At 39.9% G+C, this 20,306-nt stretch overlaps 1 protein-coding gene across 4 annotated transcripts in view; it reads left to right on the forward strand.

Moving 5' to 3' along the window:
* The window catches only part of LOC118402334 (protein crumbs homolog 1-like), a 40,959-nt gene extending 22,365 nt beyond the window's left edge, over positions 1 to 18,594 (forward strand). For 2 of the 4 annotated variants that reach the window (XM_035800462.2, XM_035800464.2), the window contains exons 5-8: positions 5,997 to 6,918; positions 7,135 to 7,176; positions 7,367 to 7,489; positions 10,751 to 12,951. In XM_035800462.2, the coding sequence (XP_035656355.1) occupies positions 5,997 to 6,918; positions 7,135 to 7,176; positions 7,367 to 7,489; positions 10,751 to 11,039 (1,376 nt within the window). In that variant the 3' untranslated portion in view covers positions 11,040 to 12,951. Of the gene's footprint in view, positions 1 to 5,996; positions 6,919 to 7,134; positions 7,177 to 7,366; positions 7,490 to 8,269; positions 9,657 to 10,750; positions 12,952 to 17,701 lie in introns of those variants that run through there. The other 2 variants (XM_052477223.1, XM_035800463.2) reach the window with 2 other exon arrangements.
* The last annotated feature ends 1,712 nt before the right edge of the window (positions 18,595 to 20,306 follow it).

Consider the following 20,306-nt stretch of genomic DNA (forward strand, 5'->3'; position numbering starts at 1 on the left):
ATGGTTCCTTACCCTGAAAGTAGCCTATGGGCCAGGAGAGACTTAATCCATGGCTCTGATTTCTTTAAACAGCCACTAATAACTTCAGACAACTTTAGCTAAGGCTAACCAAAAAAAATCAGTTGGAGAGATGCGACAACCGTTCAATGTTCAAAATGTCATAGTCCTAACTGAAAGGGGATTTGGCCCAGTTGTTGAACATTGCACTTGCACCCATCTCTCTCGTAGATTTTTGGTTAGCAGTGGCTAAAATGAGCTGAATAGAATGTTAATAGAATCTATTATAATAAATTCAAACCATGGTTTACAGTCTTTCCTGGCACAACGTCTACTGACTAAGGCCTAAAATAGAGAACTTATCCTTTAACTTATCCTTTAATTCCCAATTAAACAACCTGTCTCAATCTGGAAGTACTGCAACCTTTGCACCTGGTGCAACCACTTAGTAAATCCAGACCATATGGATGGATAACGCTGATAACGTGTCATGTAAGGTTCCCCCCATCCAGTAGAGCTTACTGATGTGTACTGTAACATACAATGCATATAGGTGCAATCTGTAATTTGATTTCCAGTCAACAGCCCACTTGTTGTGTCTTAACAAATGTAACTTTCTCCAATTTTGCTTATTGTGCCACTGAGGATATTTAAGTTACAGATTTATGGCTCTATTTTCAGCTTGTTTGCAATTTCAACCTTTTCTATTTTCAAATCCTAGTGCCAAGAGTGGTAATTTACCTGTCATATGAGCTTGCTTGCACAGAGGTTGGAGGTGTAGCACTATTTGAGTTGTCCTTAAAAACGTGTGCCAATTTCAGTATGTGCTGGTGAGGATATTTAAGACCAACTGAAAGCTGATTTTAGCAGTTGGCTATGGCATGGATTTTGACAGTGGAAGCGCAGCCTATCCAGCCGTGACGCACAGTGCCCATACGCACAGGGAACAAGAGAGATGTGCCTTTAATTGTTTAATTTGATTAAAAACCAAGCATAGCCTCCATTCCTCTCAATGAAGGCAGTTTATTTTGTCCTGCCCAAAGCATTCGCCAAGTAGTCAAGACTATCAATACAGGGTTTGGCTTGTGAGACTGCTTTGAAATAAACCTTAATCACCAAAGCATTATTAAAATATCAAGTTTGGGAGCAGCAACACAATTATTGTACATTATTCTAGCCAGCTCCTGTTATTATTTTGGATGTTTGTCAAATGGAAGAAGAGATGGATAATAAAATAATCCAGTGACACTCCTATTTAGAAACATTTAAGTTATTTTCCTGTAACAATTGTTTGTTTTACGTTTAGTTTGATGCCTCTGGTGTCTTTCTTATCCTGGCCATAAATTAGGCAAGTGGCCATAAATTAGGCAAGTAGCCTATCCATTAAAGGTTTCTAAATGGCCTACTCAAGGCTCTTGCCATCATACTTTTGCATTATTCACAATTCACATAGGCAGTGGCAATTTTTAGCATGTAAATCTTGGTGGGGCAAACAAACAAAAAAATGTGGGATGCATGCCAGCAACACAACGAAACACTAAACAATACATTAATTACACTATAACGGTGACAAACGGTGCCCACAAACTGTTAGGGCCTACATTAAGCTGTCCCAACAGCAGTCCCCACATCTTACGACTACTACACCTGGCTATCAGAGGAGCCTTGTCTGGCAGCGAAACCTCAATTACTTAAAAAAATATATATAGCTGATATGCCTGGCTTGCTTTAAACAAATGTGGTTTCTACTGACAACTGAGATTTACAAACTATGGCATAAGGAGATGACAAGCGGATAGGAGGCAATCCGTAATTTCAATTAAGACATTAATGAGCGAGCTAGGACGGACGTAGTCAATATAGCTATTTGGTTAGCACTTTTGAAATGTCCAGCAACATAAATCAGAACATGGGCCATTCTTACAGTGATCTCCTTGTACACAAAGTCAGAACCGTGGGATAAATAAAGGGGCAAGACAATGAGCAGACAATGAGAACTCTTACAATATTTGATTACATTTCTCAAAAATAGGTTATAGGCTAGATGTGCACCACCAGGTCAGAACAGTAGACGAAATTCAGAGGGATAAATAGACCAAATTATTCGTGTGGGGCACATGGGCTACTAACATCTTACTACACAATATACATTTAATTAAATGTTACTTTCTTAGCTACAGAATACATATCTCCCTAGCATATTACATCATTGATGCAGCAGCATACAATACCTTTTTGGACTCACCTTGCTGTGCTGTGCTCACATGAACAGGAAGGTCTCGCGGCTGTACTTCGTGGGCAAATTCTGTGATCAAAGTCTGGCATTCTCTAGATTTATGGTGCTTTCAAAACTGGGAACTTTGAAAAAAAAACAAGGTTGAATCATGATGACGTCATTGCTCTTCAGGTCGTAGCTCTAGAAAAAGAGGCTGGATTTACAATTCCAATTTGGATGACCGTTCAAAATGTATTTTCCCAGTCGGAGCTAGTTTATTCCCGACTTCCCAGTTGTCTTGAACTCACTGAAGTCAAGTTTTCGAGGTCCGAGTTAACACGTTTTGAGAGCGACACGAATCATGCTTCATTGACAGCATAGCCAATGTTGAATGTTTTTCATTTTAAACTTGGAAAATAGTCCCTTAATCCCAGATTAAGCCACTGTGACGGATTCCTTCCAAACCACTCATTGTTAAATTAGCTATTTCCAACTTCTGTAATGTTTATGTCCAATGGCCAATGAGCAACGATACATTTTATCTATAATTTCTCTTCCTTATTTATCTTCATTTAAAAAGGATTGCTAGCTAATATATTTTTTTTAACCAGCTAGGCAAGTTGAGAACAAGTTCTCATTTACAATTGCGACCTGCCCAAGATAAAGCAAAGCAGTTCGACACATACAACAACAGAGTTACACATGGAGTAAAACAAACATACAGTCAATAATACAGTAGAAAAATAGGTCTATATACAATGTGAGCAAGTGAGGTGAGATAAGGGAGGTAAAGGCAAAAAAGGCCATGGTGGCGAAGTAAATACAATATAGCAAGTAAACACTGGAATGGTTGATTTGCAGTGGAAGAATGTGCAAAGTAGAGAGAAATAATGGGGTGCAAAGGAGCAAAAATAAATACAGTGCCTTGCGAAAGTATTCGGCCCCCTTGAACTTTGCGACCTTTTGCCACATTTCAGGCTTCAAGCATAAAGATATAAAACTGTATTTTTTTGTGAAGAATCAACAACAAGTGGGACACAATCATGAAGTGGAACGACATTTATTGGATATTTCAAACTTTTTTAACAAATCAAAAACTGAAAAATTGGGCGTGCAAAATTATTCAGCCCCTTTACTTTCAGTGCAGCAAACTCTCTCCAGAAGTTCAGTGAGGATCTCTGAACTTTATGTTTGAAGCCTGAAATGTGGCAAAAGGTCCCACAGTTCAAGGGGGCCGAATACTTTCGCAAGGCACTGTAATTATAGTAGGGAAAGGGGTAGTTTTTTGGGCTAAATTATAGATGGGCTATGTACAGGTGCAGTAATCTGTGAGCTGCTCTGACAGCTGGTGCTTAAAGCTAGTGAGGGATATAAGTGTTTCCAGTTTCAGAGATTTTTGTAGTTCATTCCAGTCATTGGCAGCAGAGAACTGGAAGGAGAGGCGGCCAAAGGAATAATTGGTTTTGGGGGTGACCAGAGATATACCTGCTGGAGCGCGTGCTACAGGTGGGTGCTGCTATGGTGACCAGCGAGCTGAGATAAGGGGGGACTTTACCTAGCAGGGTCTTGTAGATGACCTGGAGCCAGTGGGTTAGGCGACGAGTATGAAGCGAGGGCCAGCCAACGAGAGCGTACAGGTCGCAGTGGTGGGTAGTATATGGGGCTTTGGTGACAAAACGGGTGGCACTGTGATAGACTGCATCCAATTTATTGAGTAGGGTATTGGAGGCTATTTTGTAAATGACATCGCCGAAGTCAAGGATTGGTAGGATGGTCAGTTTTACAAGGGTATGTTTGGCAGCATGAGTGAAGGATGCTTCGTTGCGAAATAGGAAGCCAATTCTAGATTTAAGTTTGGATTGTAGATGTTTGATGTGAGTCTGGAAGGAGAGTTTACAGTCTAACCAGACACCTAGGTATTTGTAGTTGTTCACATATTCTAAGTAAGAGCCGTCCAGAGTAGTGATGTTGGACAGGCGGGCAGGTGCAGGCAGCGATCGGTAATGTTGACATGATCAGGCCAAACAAACTACTGTACATATAACGTGATTTGATGTCATTTTAGCTGTGGCCAATGACCTTGAGCCTTCTTGAATGGCCACTTCTGATGTAACTCGTAGCACCCAAGGGGCTAAAATTTTCGAAGTCTACCCTTAGACTTGGCAGTGATGTAGTGTCCCCATGAGTGACCCACCACCATAGAAAGCATTGAGCTAGGCTGAAACACCTACATTTTGGAGCTGCCTTTCTCAAGAAAACAAACAAGAGACCATGTTTGTGTGCGGCTTTATTATTAACTGAATGAAATATATTATTTTTTACATTGTTTGCCAACTGTTTGCCAACTGGCTCCAGGTCATCTACAAGTCCATGCTAGGTAAAGCTCCGCCTTATCTCAGTTCACTGGTCACGATGGCAACACCCATTCGTAGCACGCGCTCCAGCAGGTGTATCTCACTGATCATCCCTAAAGCCAACCCCTCATTTGGCCGCCTTTCGTTCCAGTACTCTGCTGCCTGTGACTGGAACGAATTGCAAAAATCGCTGAAGTTGGAGACTTATCTCCCTCACCAACTTCAAACATCAGCTATCTGAGCAGCTAACCGATCGCTGCAGCTGTACATAGTCTATTGGTAAATAGCCCACCCATTTTCACCTACCTCATCCCCATACTGTTTTTATTTATTTACTTTTCTTTTGCACACCAATATCTCTACCTGTACATGACCATCTGATCATTTATCACTCCAGTGTTAATCTGCAAAATTGTAATTCACCTACCTCCTCATGCCTTTTGCACACATTGTATATAGACTCCCCTTTTTTTCTACTGTGTTATTGACTTGTTAATTGTTTACTCCATGTGTAACTCTGTGTTGTCTGTTCACACTGCTATGCTTTATCTTGGCCAGGTCGCAGTTGCAAATGAGAACTTGTTCTCAACTAGCCTACCTGGTTAAATAAAGGTGAAATAAAAAAAATTAAAAAACTGATATGTGACATGTATTAATGCCAAAATAACATGCACAACAGGCATTTTTTTCTGAAAATGTGAGTCTACCCCACCTGCCCTGAATGACGGGTCGCCACTGCACATAGGACAGTGCATACTCCATTCGGCTTGTATCCATCCCCATTTCCAAAGAGTGCGTCTTATCCAGTTACCAAAGACACACTCCTCCAAACATATTCACATTTTTCAGTCAAAAAACATCATTAACGGTAGGCTTAGGCTATGTCTTGCTTACTGAGAATGTGCCTCATACATACTGGAGCCTAGTATTTTTTTATTTGAGGAGAAGCCTCGTTGAAGCCAATTACAACAATGTTGATTGTCAACACTCCAAACATATTGATCAAATGCTGGATGTTGCCATCACTCATTACTGTAACCTATGCTCTTTAATACATCTTAGTATGAATCCACAATGGACTAGGACAAGAATATTCCGTGTCCCCAGGCCGAATTAGAGTTGATAACGGCGCAAAACCTTCAATAACTTACACAACCTGAGATAAATGCATGCAGTATGAAGCCAAGGAATGCCTTGATTGGCCAGTGAGTGGCCAAACCCTCATCATACCTACAACTTGTTTATTCATCAAAACCCAGCCATTTCATGCCACCGCCAGCTATTGAGCTCATAATTCCGGCTGTGAAAATAGAACAATTATTTCTGACACACCCGGGGCCTATAGTGCTACCGGCAGCACTAGGTTTATGTTAAGTTTGTTAAAATAGAACCCTACGTCTTAATTAACCCTCTGCTGTTTTGCATTCCAGGTGTGTCCAACGTGACCCTCTGGAATGACGGCATGCTGTCCTACAGAGGCAATGAGAAGATCAGCCGCCACCTCAGCAGCATCCACCTCAGTGTGCGAACCAGGCAAACGGACACCACGCTGCTACATGCTGAGAAAGGCTCTGAGTTCCTCACAATCTCCCTCCAAGACTCTCGCCTGGTGCTGGAGCTACAGGCCGGCAGTGGCGAGGCCTCCCCCAAGCTGACTGTCCAGAGCCAAGGCCTTCTCAGCAACGGCCAGTGGCACACAGTGGAGATCTCCATGGAAGCTCCGGATCTACAGACCTCCAGGTGGATCATGATCCTGGACGGGGGAAGAGAGGGAGGAGAGAAGGAGGTGTCTGAAGCCGCCTCTGGGAGCCTGGACTTCCTCAGGGAGGGAGTGGACATCCTCTTGGGGGGTTTGGGGCCTGAGGCTGGGGGGAACCTGGCTGGATGTTTGGGCCCCGTCCAGATCGGTGGGCTCCCGCTACCCTACTATGGTGACACCGACCTGAACCTTCCCAGGCCCCAAGAGGAGCAGTTTGTGAGGACCCCCGGTGTCGCCACCCCACAATATGGCTGCTGGGGAGCCAGTGTGTGCTCGCCCAACCCCTGTCTGAACCAGGGGGTATGTGAGGACCTCTTTGACCTCTCCCTCTGCAGGTGCCCGTCTGAGTGGATTGGGCCACAATGCCAGAATGATGCGAACACCTGCGCTGTCAAGCCCTGTGTCCATGGAAAATGCACTGTCCTAGGGGAGGGTTACGTATGTGCATGTGAGCCAGGGTACGGGGGGGCCAGGTGTGATAAAGATGTGGATACGTGTGAGAACAACAAGTGCGGCCCAGGGGCCACCTGTCTCAGGGGCCTCCAGAACAACACCTGCCTCTGCCCCAGGAACATGACCGGGCCCCTCTGCAAGTGAGTCTCAAACACTCCCCATTTTGCCCTTAAACCCTAACCTATCTACAATCCCTATTCAGCTAACATAAGGCTAAACGCTAAGAGAACATGTCCAGAGACAAATATGCAAAGCGCAACAAAACCATCCAAAGCTACGATTCAATTGTGTGTGTGACATATTACATAAAAGGGTGATGTGAACACAAAATGACCCTTAAAATCATTCTCTTTCAGTGAGAAGGTTCCAGAAGTCCCGTGGTACATTGAAAAGATACCGTAAGAAATTTTAAGTTCTTTCAAGTCATTTGTAAAAAATAATCTCGTCTCAAGCCAATACAGGTTCACGCAGTGACTAGACACATCAACTGAGTCAACTAGCTAACAATCCTGTTTGAACCATGATGCCAGCTATCAGACTCTTAACTGTCATATCTCATTCTTATACGTTTGTGTCGCTCTACTCTAGATACCCCAACCTGCCCGTTTCCATGTGTCCTGGCCACAGATGGAACTACAGCTGCTTCAACGGGGGGAACTGCTCTAAGCTGGACAACACCTGTGATTGTCTGCCAGGTTTTATAGGGCAATGGTAAGCCATGGCTGTAAACAATAGTACATCTGTAGTAAACGCTTGTGTCAATGAATCTTAATGAAGCCGAAGTGTAATTTCAATGTAATTCAGGCATTCTTGAAGATAAAGACAATCCTTGTCCTGAGCAAAGGATCCCAATTTCAATCTCCAAAACTCCCCCCAAAAACTGTAACTGGCAAAAAAAAAGGACTGAGGAATGAACAGGGTCAACTATATCATGAGGACCCCACCTTCATTTCCTGATTGCATATAGTGTAACAAGACAAGACCTCATAAGGTCAGATGAGTTCTCTACTTGTGATAGATTTTTAAAAAACATATTGATATCACCATGGTCAAAACCATAACCTGTCAACTCCATCTCCCTTGAAGATGAAGATAAAATATGAATTAGCACTGGAGCATTATATAGTGGTATAAGTAAAACAAAAATAAGTTTGGAGATTTGCATTGCATACATTTGTATGACATATTTGGATAATCTAATGTTAGAATTAAACAATCAAGGCCTTTAAACACATTTATTGTTGGACAATAAATGTGAAAATGAAATGCCTTTTATGGTGTCTGAAAGAGTTGACTTAAATCCAGGTAGGTGCATTTTATAAAAACATTTTAATTGGAACATTGTTACCTTACACAGTGGGATAGCTGATACTTCTGGTCTAATTGGTCTATTGCACCAATGGATATTAATAATAATAATCTTATTATTAAAATATCAAATAACTATAAAGTAATAGAAGTATATTTCATGAAATCCCCCGTCTGCAACAGGTGTGAGGTAGACTTTGATGAGTGTGCGTCGTGTCCCTGTGAATACGGAGGCTACTGCCACAACCTCGTCAACAACTTCCGCTGTGATTGTGAGATCAACTTTACAGGTGACCAGTGCCAGATCGATGTCAATGATTTCTACCTGTATCTGGCCCTGCTGCTGTGGCAATACATGTTCCAGCTCACATCCTACCTCCTCTTGCACCTCGACGATGCCCCCGAGATTGATTGGGTACACCAGCTGATGGACGGCAACTAAGGGCCCATTGGGAGCCAACATGTGCTACGAAGAGTTGATTGAGTTTTCTGGGTAGATGTTACCCCCACCTCATAGACACAGTTCTAGGATCAGTATTACCCTCCCCAAATCCTTACCTTCACCATAAAGGGGTACATAGAAATCCTATCCTCAGTATTTCCTGGGGCATCCCACTCCCAATTAGCTAATCTGGACAATTTAGAGGTGAAGTGATACTGTACATATTTCCGTACTGTATGGTGTATCAACATGGCTTGCGTTAAACAAGTCAGCCAAAGAAGGTGACGTGACTAGAACAGATTAAAGTTAACGGTTCTAATTAAATGACCTGCAGCTCTTCCTATTACCATAGAGTATGCTCATTTTAATGTCTATATCCATCCAGATCTGACTTTCATACTGAAAGCCCATCATGGTAGAAGGCTGTTTTTCTGTGCCTTACAACAAGAAAATATTGGTGGGAACAATGTTTTTTCTAAAGGTATTTATGTTTTCTAATTTAAGAAGATGATTGTTAATAGAATCCCATTTGTATGTATGTATGTATATATGTATGCATGCATGGATGTATAACTTGTGTATATATTTTGTACATACTGTACCTATTCTTTTGAGTTGCGCGCTGGTAAAACAGTGAGAACATCTATAGTTGTGAAATGTTGTTACTAGCAGGTCATTTATAATAAGAAACTGAATATTTAACACAAAAGCAGAAAGCTATAATCACAATATGTACTGTACATACATAATATGTATAGGTGAAAATATGACAAACTTTGCATAATAATGCACTGAGTGAATCTAAATCAAACTTTTATATCCATGTTTATGTTACTTAATAATATTACTCTGTACATACTTTCCATTTGTATTATTTATTTATTCAGGAAAACCCCATTGAGACCATGGTTTCATTCCAGAGGGTGCCCTGATCACAGTAACCAGTACAATGTATAAATAAAAACACCAATCAATACAAAATACCACATTTATGAAAAACAGTTACAGTCCTCAGCTACTACTTTCTCAATTAACACCATAAACTGTCTTGAGCAGCACCAGAAAATCTAACTGTAATGAGTTTTGCAAATTGTTCCTGCAGTGAGGCTAAAAACGGATTTGCCTAAATCGGTGGAGACCCGAGGAACCTCAAATGTTAACCAACCCTGTGAACGGGTTTGGCAACTCATGTTTTTAGACTTCTTCAACGAAGTTAGGAAAGCCATAGGCTTGTGTAGTAGAGCTTTGTAAACAAAAAGGGAATGGTGACAATACAAGAACTGGAAAATAACTTTGTAAACATTTTCGGGTTACTTCCTTGCAATTCCGATAAAAAAAATGTAATCGAGTTCAATCTCAGGAATTGCTGTGATTCATTTCTATTAATTTGCAAATCCTGAATTTGAACACATTTGCACACAAGTTTTCATACAAAAACAAAACAATATTGACATCCTGATTTTGTCTAAAGTAATGGTTAGCAAAATTAGGTCAATTGAGAAAGCACACTTTCTTTAACCTCAATATAAACTTGTTTTTACATAGGATTGTTGTTTTTATCTGTGTAGATTATGTATTTTGGATGTTTTCAGTGTATTTTAAAAGGCTTTCAGACAATGCGATTAATTACGATAAAAATAAAACGAGTGGACTCAAATGACAAAACGTTAACTGATCAACTCTGACAGCCCTAATAATAACATATTCCATTTAGCAGTCATTTTTATCCAAAGCAATTTACAGTCAGTCATGTGTGCATACATTTCCTAATCGCACAATCCTGGCATTGCAAGCGCCAAGCTCTACATCTACCAACTGAGCCACACAGAACCACATATTGTGATACCTTAACCAGCCTTCTCCTCAAGAATCCATATGTCAGGTGTTTAAATCACATTTTTTGATTTGATGTCTCCTAAAATAAATAATTTAAATTTGTATATTGACTTGTTTCAACAAGGAAATGTGCGTACAAGTGGTCTGAGGCGGTCATAGAATTCAAGAACAAATTTCTGATGAGAAAGAATGATGAATGCCGAAATGTTTTGTCAATTTTATTTGACGGCCACTTCAAGCACCAATCTGTCTGTTTTGTAATATCGTACCAATGTATATGCATAATAATATTATTGACATTATAATATTAAATTAATTCATATTTAATGTTCTTATTGAATTAATAAAATAACAATGTATTTAATTAAATTCACTGTCTGTAACAGGTGTGAGGTAGACTTCGACGAGTGTTTGTTAAACCCCTGTGATAACGGAGGCTACTGCCAAAACCTCCCCAATGGCTTCCACTGTGAGTGTGGGATCAACTTCTCAGGCGACCAGTGCACGGTTGATTGCAACGACTTCTACTTGTACCTGGGCCTGGTGCAGTTGCAATTCATGCTCCAGCTCATTTCCTACCTCATCCTGCACATTGATGATGGCCCAGAGATAGACTGGGAACACCAGCAGATGGACAACGACGAGGAGCCCATTGGGGCCAACATGGATGACTGAGGGGCTAATGGAGCTAACATGGATGACTAGGGGCCATTGGGAGTCAACATGGACATCTAGGGGCCATTGAGAACCAACATGAATGACTAGGGCCATTGAGCGCAAACATGGACAGACTGAGGGGCTAATGGAACCAACATGGATGACTAGGGCCAATTGGGAGTCAACATGGACAACTAAGGGCCATTGAGAACCAACATGGATGACTAGGGGCCATTGGCTGTCAACATGTGCTATGACGAGTTGATTGAAAGTTTTGCGTAGCTGTTGCCCACACCTTTTAGACACAGGTCTAAGATCAGTATACCCTCCCCATATCCTTACCATCACCATTAGGGGGTGGAATGGAAAATCAGACCTCAGATCACATCTAGGGGCATTCCATCCCCTTTTAAAAATGTCACCTAAAATGACATACCCAAATCTAACTGCCTGTAGCAAGGATATGCATATTCTTGGTACCATTTGAAAAGGACACACTTTGAAGTTTGGAAATGTGAAAGGCATGTAGCAGAATATAACACATTCGATCTGGTAAAAGATAATACAAAGAAAAAAACTGTACTTTTGTCATCTTTGAAACGCAAGAGAAAGGCCACAATGTATTATTCCAGCCCGGGTGTAATTTAGATTTTGGCCACTAGATGGCAGCCGTGTGTACGCACGCAAGGTTTTAGACTGATCCAATGAACCATTGCATTTCTGTTCAAACTGTTGTATTAAGACTGCCCAAATGTGCCTAATTTGTTTATTAATAACTTTTCATGTTCAAAATTGTGCACTCTCCTCAAACAATAGCATGGTATACTTTCACTGTAATAGCTACTGTAAATTGGACAATAATTTAAGCTTTCTGCCAATATAAGATATGTCTATGTCCTGAGAAATGTTCTTGTTATTTATAAACTCATGCTAATCGTATTAGCCTACATTGGCTCAACCGTCCCGTGGAAGGGACACTGATCCCGAATAAGTTTAAGTTCATGTGGACGATTAAGAGTAAACGGACACAGTACATATTTCAGTACTATGTATATCAGAGTCAGCCAAGGAAGGCCAAGTTAACTTTCATCTGTTCTAAATAGAATGACCTGCAGCTCTTCCTACTACAATACAGTATTACAAGAGAAAGATCAGTATTTTGACAATGAGTTGTAAATGTTGTAGTTGTAAATGAGAACTTGTTCTCAACTGGCCGACCTGGTTAAATAAAGGTGAAATACATTTTTTTTTTAATGTACAACTTAATGTTAGATTGTTCCTCACCCTGAAAGTGACCATAAATTACAGTTTCTCCTGGCCCATAAACTACTTTCAGGGTGAGGAACCATCTAACATTAAGTTGTAAAATACTGAACTTCCCCGTTATTGTCTATAGCCATATAGACCCGATTTTCATACTGAAACTCCCACATGGTATAAGGCTGTTTTTGTGCCTTACAATCTGAATACATTTTCACTGAACTTTTTCCAAAGGTATTGCATGTTTTTTGTTGTTGTAATGAAGCAGAATGTTGATATAAACCCCATTTGATATTTATGTATAGCTTGTGCATTTATTGTGTATATACTAGGGGTGTCAAACGATAATTGTATCAATTAGAATTAATTGCACGATTTACTGTAATTATTAGCGATTAATTGCTCATTCTGAATTTGCATAAATTAAGATGTCATTTCAGATTTTTCATACAAAGAAATACTACGAGAATATTGATGTCTTGATTTTACTTAAAAGTTAGCAACATCTGGTAAATTGAGAAAGCACACTTTCGTAAAGGCCCAGTGCAGTCAAAAACGAGGTTAACTCCACCACTACCACATGTCTACAGTACCAGATCCATGGGTATCTATAGTGTGTATGTTATTGTGTGTGTGTGTTTATGCATGTCTGTGCCAATGTTTGTGTTTCTTCACAGTCCCATAAGGTGCTTTTTTTAAAACGTTTTTTTAAATCTTACTTTCCCGCTTGCATCAGTTACTTGATATGGAATAGAGTTCCAGATCCATGGGTATCTGGTCTGGATTGTAGTGTGAAGAGACCTATGTCTTGTGGGGTATGCATGTGTCAGAGCTGTGTGTTTATGTGCATTCAACATGTCAATACCTCTCATAAATAAAAGTGAAGTCAATCAATTTCAGTTTGTTCATATTATTAATGTTTCTTCACAGTCCCATTGCATTTTTCTAAGTCATTTTTTTGTGCACCTTTTTTTTGTAGCAGTGTTGTTAAGAAGGCAGAGCATCGCTGTATTATAGACAGACTTCTCCCCATCTTAGCTACTACTGCATCAATATGTTTTTACCATGACAGTTTACAATCTAGAGTTACTCCAAGCAGTTTAGTCATCTCAACTTGCTCAATTTCCACATTATTTATTACAAGATTTGGTTGAGGTTTAGGGTTTAGTGAGTGTTTTGTTCCAAATATAATGCTTTTAGTTTTAGAAATATTTAGGGCTAACTTATTCCTTGCCACCCACTCAAACTAACTGCAGCTCTTTGTTGAGTGTTGCAGTCATTTCAGTCGCTGTTGTAGCTGACGTGTATAGTGTTGTGTCATCCGCATACAGTCACTCTGGCTTTACTCTGTAAAAATTGAAAAAAGCAAGGGGCCTAAACAGCTACTATGGGGAATTCCTGATTCAACTGGATTATATTTGAGAGGCAAGACCATTCAGTGAATTTAGAAAGTATTTTTCCACATTTTTCTTATGTTACAGCCCTGTTCTAAAATTGGTTAAATAAAACATGTTCCCTAATCAATCTACACATAATAACAAAGTGAAAACAGGTTTAGAAATGTTTGCTAATTTATTAAAAACAAATAACAGAAATACCTTATTCACATCAGAACTCAGAACCTTTGCTATGAGACTTGAAATTTAGATCAGATGCATCCTGTTTCCATTGACCATCCTTGAGATGTTTCTACAACTTGACTAGAGTCCACCTGTAGTAAATTCAATTGATTGGACATGATTTGGAAAGGCACACACCTGTCGGTCTATATAAGGTCCCACAGTTGACAGTGCACATCAGAGCAAAAGCCAATACATGAGGCCGAAGGAATTTTTCTGTAGAGCTCTGAGACAGGATTGTCTCAAGGCACAGATCTGGAGAAGGGTACCAACAAATGTCTGCAGCATTGAAGGTCCCCAAGAACACAGTGGCCTCTATCATTCTTAAATAGAAGAAGTTTGGAACCACCAAGACTCTTCCTAGAGATGGGCTCCCGGACAAACTGAGCAATCGGTGTAGAAGGGCCTTGGTCAGGGAGGTGACCAAGAACCCAACGGTCACTGATAGAGGTCCAGAGTTCCTCTGTGGAGATGGGTGAACCTTCCAGAAGGACAACCATCTCTGCAGCACTCCACCAATAAGGCCACTCTTCAGTAAAAGGCACATGGCAGCCCACTTGGGAGTTTGCCAAAAGGCACCTAAAGAAAAACATGAGAAACAAGATTCTCTGGTATGATGAAACCAAAATTAAACTCTTTGGCCAGAATGCCAGGGGTCATGTCTGGAGCAGACCTGGCACCATTCCTACACTGAAGCATGGTGGTGGCAGCAGCATCATGCTGTGTTTTTTTTTAGAGGCAGGGAATGGGAGACTAGTCAGGATGAACGGAGCAAAGTACAGAGAGATCCTTGATAAAAACCTAGAACAGAAAAATGATCCTAAGCACACAACCAAGACAAAGCAGGAATGGCTTCGGGACAAGTCTCTGAATGTCGTTGAGTGGCCCACCCAGAGCCCGGACTTGAACCCGATCAAACATTCCTGGAGAGACCTGAAAATAGCTTTGCAGTGACACTGCCCAATCAACCTGACAGAGCTTGAGAGGATCTGCAGAGAAGAATGGGAGAAACTCCCCAAATACAGGTGTGCCAAGCTTGTAGCATCATACCCAAGAAGACTCGTGGCTCTAATCGCTGCCAATGGATCAACAAACTACTGAGTAAAAGGTCTGAATACTTATGTAAATGGGATATTGTGTGTCGATTGATGGGGGAGGGGGAACGACGTAGCGTAACAATATGTGGAAAGAAGTGGTCTGAATACTTTCCGAATGCACTGTATATTGTGTTCCTTAAAGTTATTGAAAAGAGCAGAAACTCTGAACTATAGTAAATAGATGCCAATATTAACTACTTACAGGTTATTGAAAATGTGCTGTTTTAGTATTTCTCCAGTATGTTTCATCAAAGAAAAAGCCTCCACTTCTATCTCAAAGATAATAAAACACAAGAGTAAATGATTAAGGTCTGCAAAAACACTACAGTAAATAATACAGTATACCATAATCTGTACTATAAACATGATTTATACTATAGTTAACTGTAAATACAACAGTATACTACAGTAAATACTACAGTATTAAAGTCCACAAAAAGCTACAGTGAATGCTATTTGACTACAGAGGTAGCAAAACTGTACTTCAAATCTATGATACTCCCCCACTTAACATACTGCTTGACTAGTTGGGCCCAAGCTTGCTGTACAACATTAAAACCTATTCAGTCTGTCTACAAACAGGCTCTCAAAGTGCTTGATAGGAAGCCCAATAGCCATCATCATTGTCACATCCTTAGAAAACATGAGCTCTTGAGTTGGGAAAATCTTGTGCAATACACCGACGCATGTCTTGTATTCAATATCCTTAATGGCCTGGCTCCCCTCCACTCAATATTTTTGTTAAACAGAAAACCCAGACATATGGCAGCAGATCCACAAGGTCTGCCATGAGAGGTGACTGTATAGTTCCCCTAAGGAAAAGCACCTTTAGTAAATCTGCATTCTCTGTGAGAGCTTCCCATGTCTGGAATACACTGCCATCAGACACACATAACTGCACCACATATCACACTTTCACAAAATGCTTTAAGACATGGCTAAAGGTCAATCAGATTTGTGAACATGGTCCCTAGCTGTGTGTTGCCGCTTTCCATGTTGTCTGTAGCTTGTGAGGTGTGGAAACACTTTGTTGCTTTTATGAATTTTGTCTTGCTGCTTTTTGTTCTATGTTGCTCTGTCTGTATGCTATGTCTTGCTTGTCCTGTGTTGCTATGTTGCTATGTCTATGGTGCTATTGTCTATATTGTAATTGTTTTTAATAACCTGCCCAGGGACTGCGGTTGAAAATTAGCCGGCTGGCTAAAACCGGCACTTTTACTGAAACGTTGATTAATGTGCACTGTCCCTGTAAAAATAAAATAAAATAAACTAAACTATAGTATACTACAATCATGTCCGTAAAAACCTAGCAAGATTCTTGCTTGAGAAATTACCCTTTGCTAAGAAGCCATTTTGTTGATTTATGATAATTGTAATTGAAAACAATTAAATTGTAATTGAAAGTACTTAAAGTGTTACCCATAGATTATTTGATATTGCGATTAAAAACAGCTGCATTGGACCTTTCAACTCAAACTTTTTACATTGCATTGCTGGTTTTAGCTGTAAATATTATGTATTTGGGTGCACTAAAATGACATAAACTGGACTGATTAACTCTGATAGCCCTAGTATATACACATTATTTTTTATCAAAGATGGTACAAAAAAATAGTTTTTTTTCTTTGTATTATCTTTTACCAGATCTAAAATGTTATATTCTGCAACATTGATTGAACATTTCCACAAACTTCAAAGTGTTTCCTTTCAAATGGTATCAAGAATATGCACATCCTTGCTTCAGGTCCTGAGCTACAGATTTGGATATGTTATTTTAGGTGAAAAATGGAAAAAAAGGGGTCGATACTTAAGAGGTTTTAAGACATGTTTTTACTAGCAGATACTATATAATACTGTATATTCTACAGAATCCATTATCACGCCATAAAATATGCACAATAAACTAAATCGATAATTTTTCAATTAATGTTTATGCTACTCTAATATTATTGTGTACGTATACATAATAAATACAATACAGGAACTGGAAAATAACTTTTGTGGATTGCTTAAAGTAATGTGCCAAATACCAGAAATGTATAAAATATTTGTTTTAATTACTGGAGAAATCCTTAAATCAATCAAGATAAGCGCAACATCAGCTGTTGAGAAGAACGCAACAGCATGTCAATATTTAGAAATGTTTTATCATATCATTATGATTATAAACTGTCTGACAGCTGTGGTATATCAGACCGTAAACCACAGGTATGACTTCTCAGGTTTTTACTTTTCTAATTACGTTGGTAAACAGTATATAATAGCAATAAGGCACCTCGGGTGTTTGTTATACATGGCCAATATACCATGGCTAAGGCCTGTGTCCAGGCAATCAACATTGCGTTGTGTATACCACCTCAGCGGTGGTATATTGGCCATATACCACACCCCCGGGCCTTATTGCTACCATAACTATCCCTCTCCTAAATGAAGATTTGAGCTCTTCTTTACATTTTTATTTGTAAATTGACTCATTCTCAAAAACACAAATTGGGAATATACAAAATGTTGGTCAATTTACGCTCACCTCACAATATAATCACAAATCTGTGCATTCACATGGTTAGTAAAAGACAGCCAATATCTGTGTCTTGTAATATTGTACCAAGGTATTTGAATAACAAAATGTATTTATTTATATAAGATATTGATATTATTTACTTCATGAAATACTATACTTAAAAAAAAATCCCCTTCTGTACAGGTGTGAGTTAGACTTCGATGAGTGCTCATCAGGCCCCTGTGATAACAGAGGCTACTGCCACAACCTCCCCAATGGCTTCCACTGTGACTGTGAGAGCAACTTCTCAGGCAACCAATGCACAGTCGACTGCAGCGAGTTCTACTTGTACCTGGCCCTGGTGCTGTGGCAATACATGTTCCAGTTCATTTCCTACATAATCCTGCACCTCGATGATGATGGCCAGGAGATCGACCAGGAACACCAGCAGATAGGGGCCAACATGGACGATTAGGGTCTATTGGAGCCAAAATTAGGGAAATGATGTGTATATATTGAAGCAAAATCTCAAAACATCAATCAGGAAGATAAAGCTTGGTCGCAAATGGGTCTTCCAAATGGACAATGACCCCAAGCATACTTCCAAAGTTGTTGCAAAATGGCTTAAGGACAACAAAGTCAAGGTATTGGAGTGGCCATCACAAAGCCTTGACCTCAATCCTATAGAAAATGTGTGGGCAGAACTGAAAAAGCTTGTCCGAGCAAGGATGCCGACAAACCAGACTCAGTTACACCAGCTCTGTCAGAAGGAATGGGCCAAAATTCACCCAACTTATTGTGGCAAGCTTGTGGAAGGCTACCCGTAATGTTTGACCCAAGTTAAACAATTGAAAGACAATGCTACCAAATAATAATTGAGTGCATGTAAACTTCTGACCCACTGGGAATGTGATGACAGAAATAAAATCTGAAATAAATCATTCTCTCTACTATTATTCTGACATTTCACATTCTTAAAATAAAGTGGTGATCTTAACTGACCTAAGACAGGGAATTTTTACTAGGATTGAATTTCGGGAATTGTGAAAAACTGAGTTTAAATGTATTCGGTTAAGGTGTATGTAAACTCCCATCTTCAACTGTACCACCCTGTCTTGTCACAACACAACTGATTGGCAGTAAGGAGGAAAACCGACTTCAACTGTATATTCAGTTCTCTCATCAATAGCTATTGAACCAAGCATGGCATGAAAATGGTACATTCTGAATCAGGGGAGGATGGAGAACAATCAAAAAGTCCCCCCCAAAAAAGTGTGGATTGTTCTCCATCCTCACCTAACTCTGTTTAATTTACCCTTACAGGACAATCTGGGAATTCAGGCACATGTTCACCAGCATATGACCTCTACTGGCATTCAATACTCTTCCCATCTGCATACACTTGCCACATGACCAAATCTTTTGCAAATTATTACACTGAGGGGATTTGGGCATGAAGGATCTCATAAAGCATTACTTTACATGAGAAGGTAGAGACTCTTTATCAAAGTATGGATGAAGTGAATTTCTCCAACCACTCCTCCCACTTTTTCAGGTATTTCGGTCTCTTTCTGTGACCAAGTTTACATGCACATCGTATTCCAGATAGTCGCTCATATGCTCATAACAGAGACATGTTTAATCGTTTTATCAGCTTTTAATTTATTTAAAACCTGTCAAATTTGATGACATTTGGACATTTTGCACAGGAACAATCTTTCCACTGTTTTGGAGTTATTCAGTTTTCTCCCCAGTCCCTAAACGAAACAGACAACTTTACCAACGTTAACTAGATTATGAATGCATTAATTCTACCGATGTAAGACATTCTTGTGAGCACTACTTTACTTCGTTTTCTAGGCCAGGGCAACAGGTTATGACAGAAGAGAAGCTGCATGTATAGAACTATAGTTGACAAACAAATGGCCTACCAAATGTCGGAAATTATAAGCAGAAACATATCTAAATTAGGGGTGAAAGTAGCCTAAGCCAGTTGGCTATAAGGTCCAATACAGTGTATAAGCAAAATAAGTTATGGAATTACTATGGTGGCTCGAAATGTGCAGGTATATCCTACTTTTTAACGTGATTGGTTTGAGATTCGAATGAAAACACCATCACATGTGAAACTGAGTATGCACAGACTGCAAAAAACAACAGTAAACAGGATAAGGTGTTGACATGCCACAGTATACCATTTAAGATCAGCCTATCCCAGGCATCTTATCCGGGTTTATCATAACCGGGATACAAGCTTTTTAGGGTCATTGTAAACGGGATAGGATGTTTGTCAACTCAAAAACAGAATACTTGAGTATCCCGAACAATAACAGGACATTGGTGTGCATGTAAAGGTGGTCACTGTCACCAGATTCTGGGTATATACAGCTGTAAGGTTACTTGTGGGCTGAAGATAATTACCGACCAGACTCCCATTCACAGGTGTCTATAATCAAATGACCTGTGTCACATTCAGGAGGGTAAATTTGTTGTATATAGCTAAAAGTCCCTATTCTACATGAGGCATGTCTTATCTACATTATAAACTATATTTCTTTCCATGTGAAAGCAACTGATAATATGCGTCTATGATGAATTAGTGGTATTTCTTTGATGTACATGCTGAGAATATTTTCCATCAAGGTAACTTTGGTCAACTGAGTTCAAGGGGATAAACGGTAGCACGCATGTGTCTCACCTTTTAGCAACATACATTTCTACGCCAATGAATCCTCTGAAAAAAACTGCTCCTGGGCAGGTCAACTCAGTCACTCAATTTATCCTGAATGAAGTGTCTTGAGCTGCGAGT

Source organism: Oncorhynchus keta, chromosome 23 (assembly GCF_023373465.1).
Source record: "Oncorhynchus keta strain PuntledgeMale-10-30-2019 chromosome 23, Oket_V2, whole genome shotgun sequence".
In the NCBI taxonomy this organism is placed as follows: Eukaryota; Metazoa; Chordata; class Actinopteri; order Salmoniformes; family Salmonidae; genus Oncorhynchus; species Oncorhynchus keta.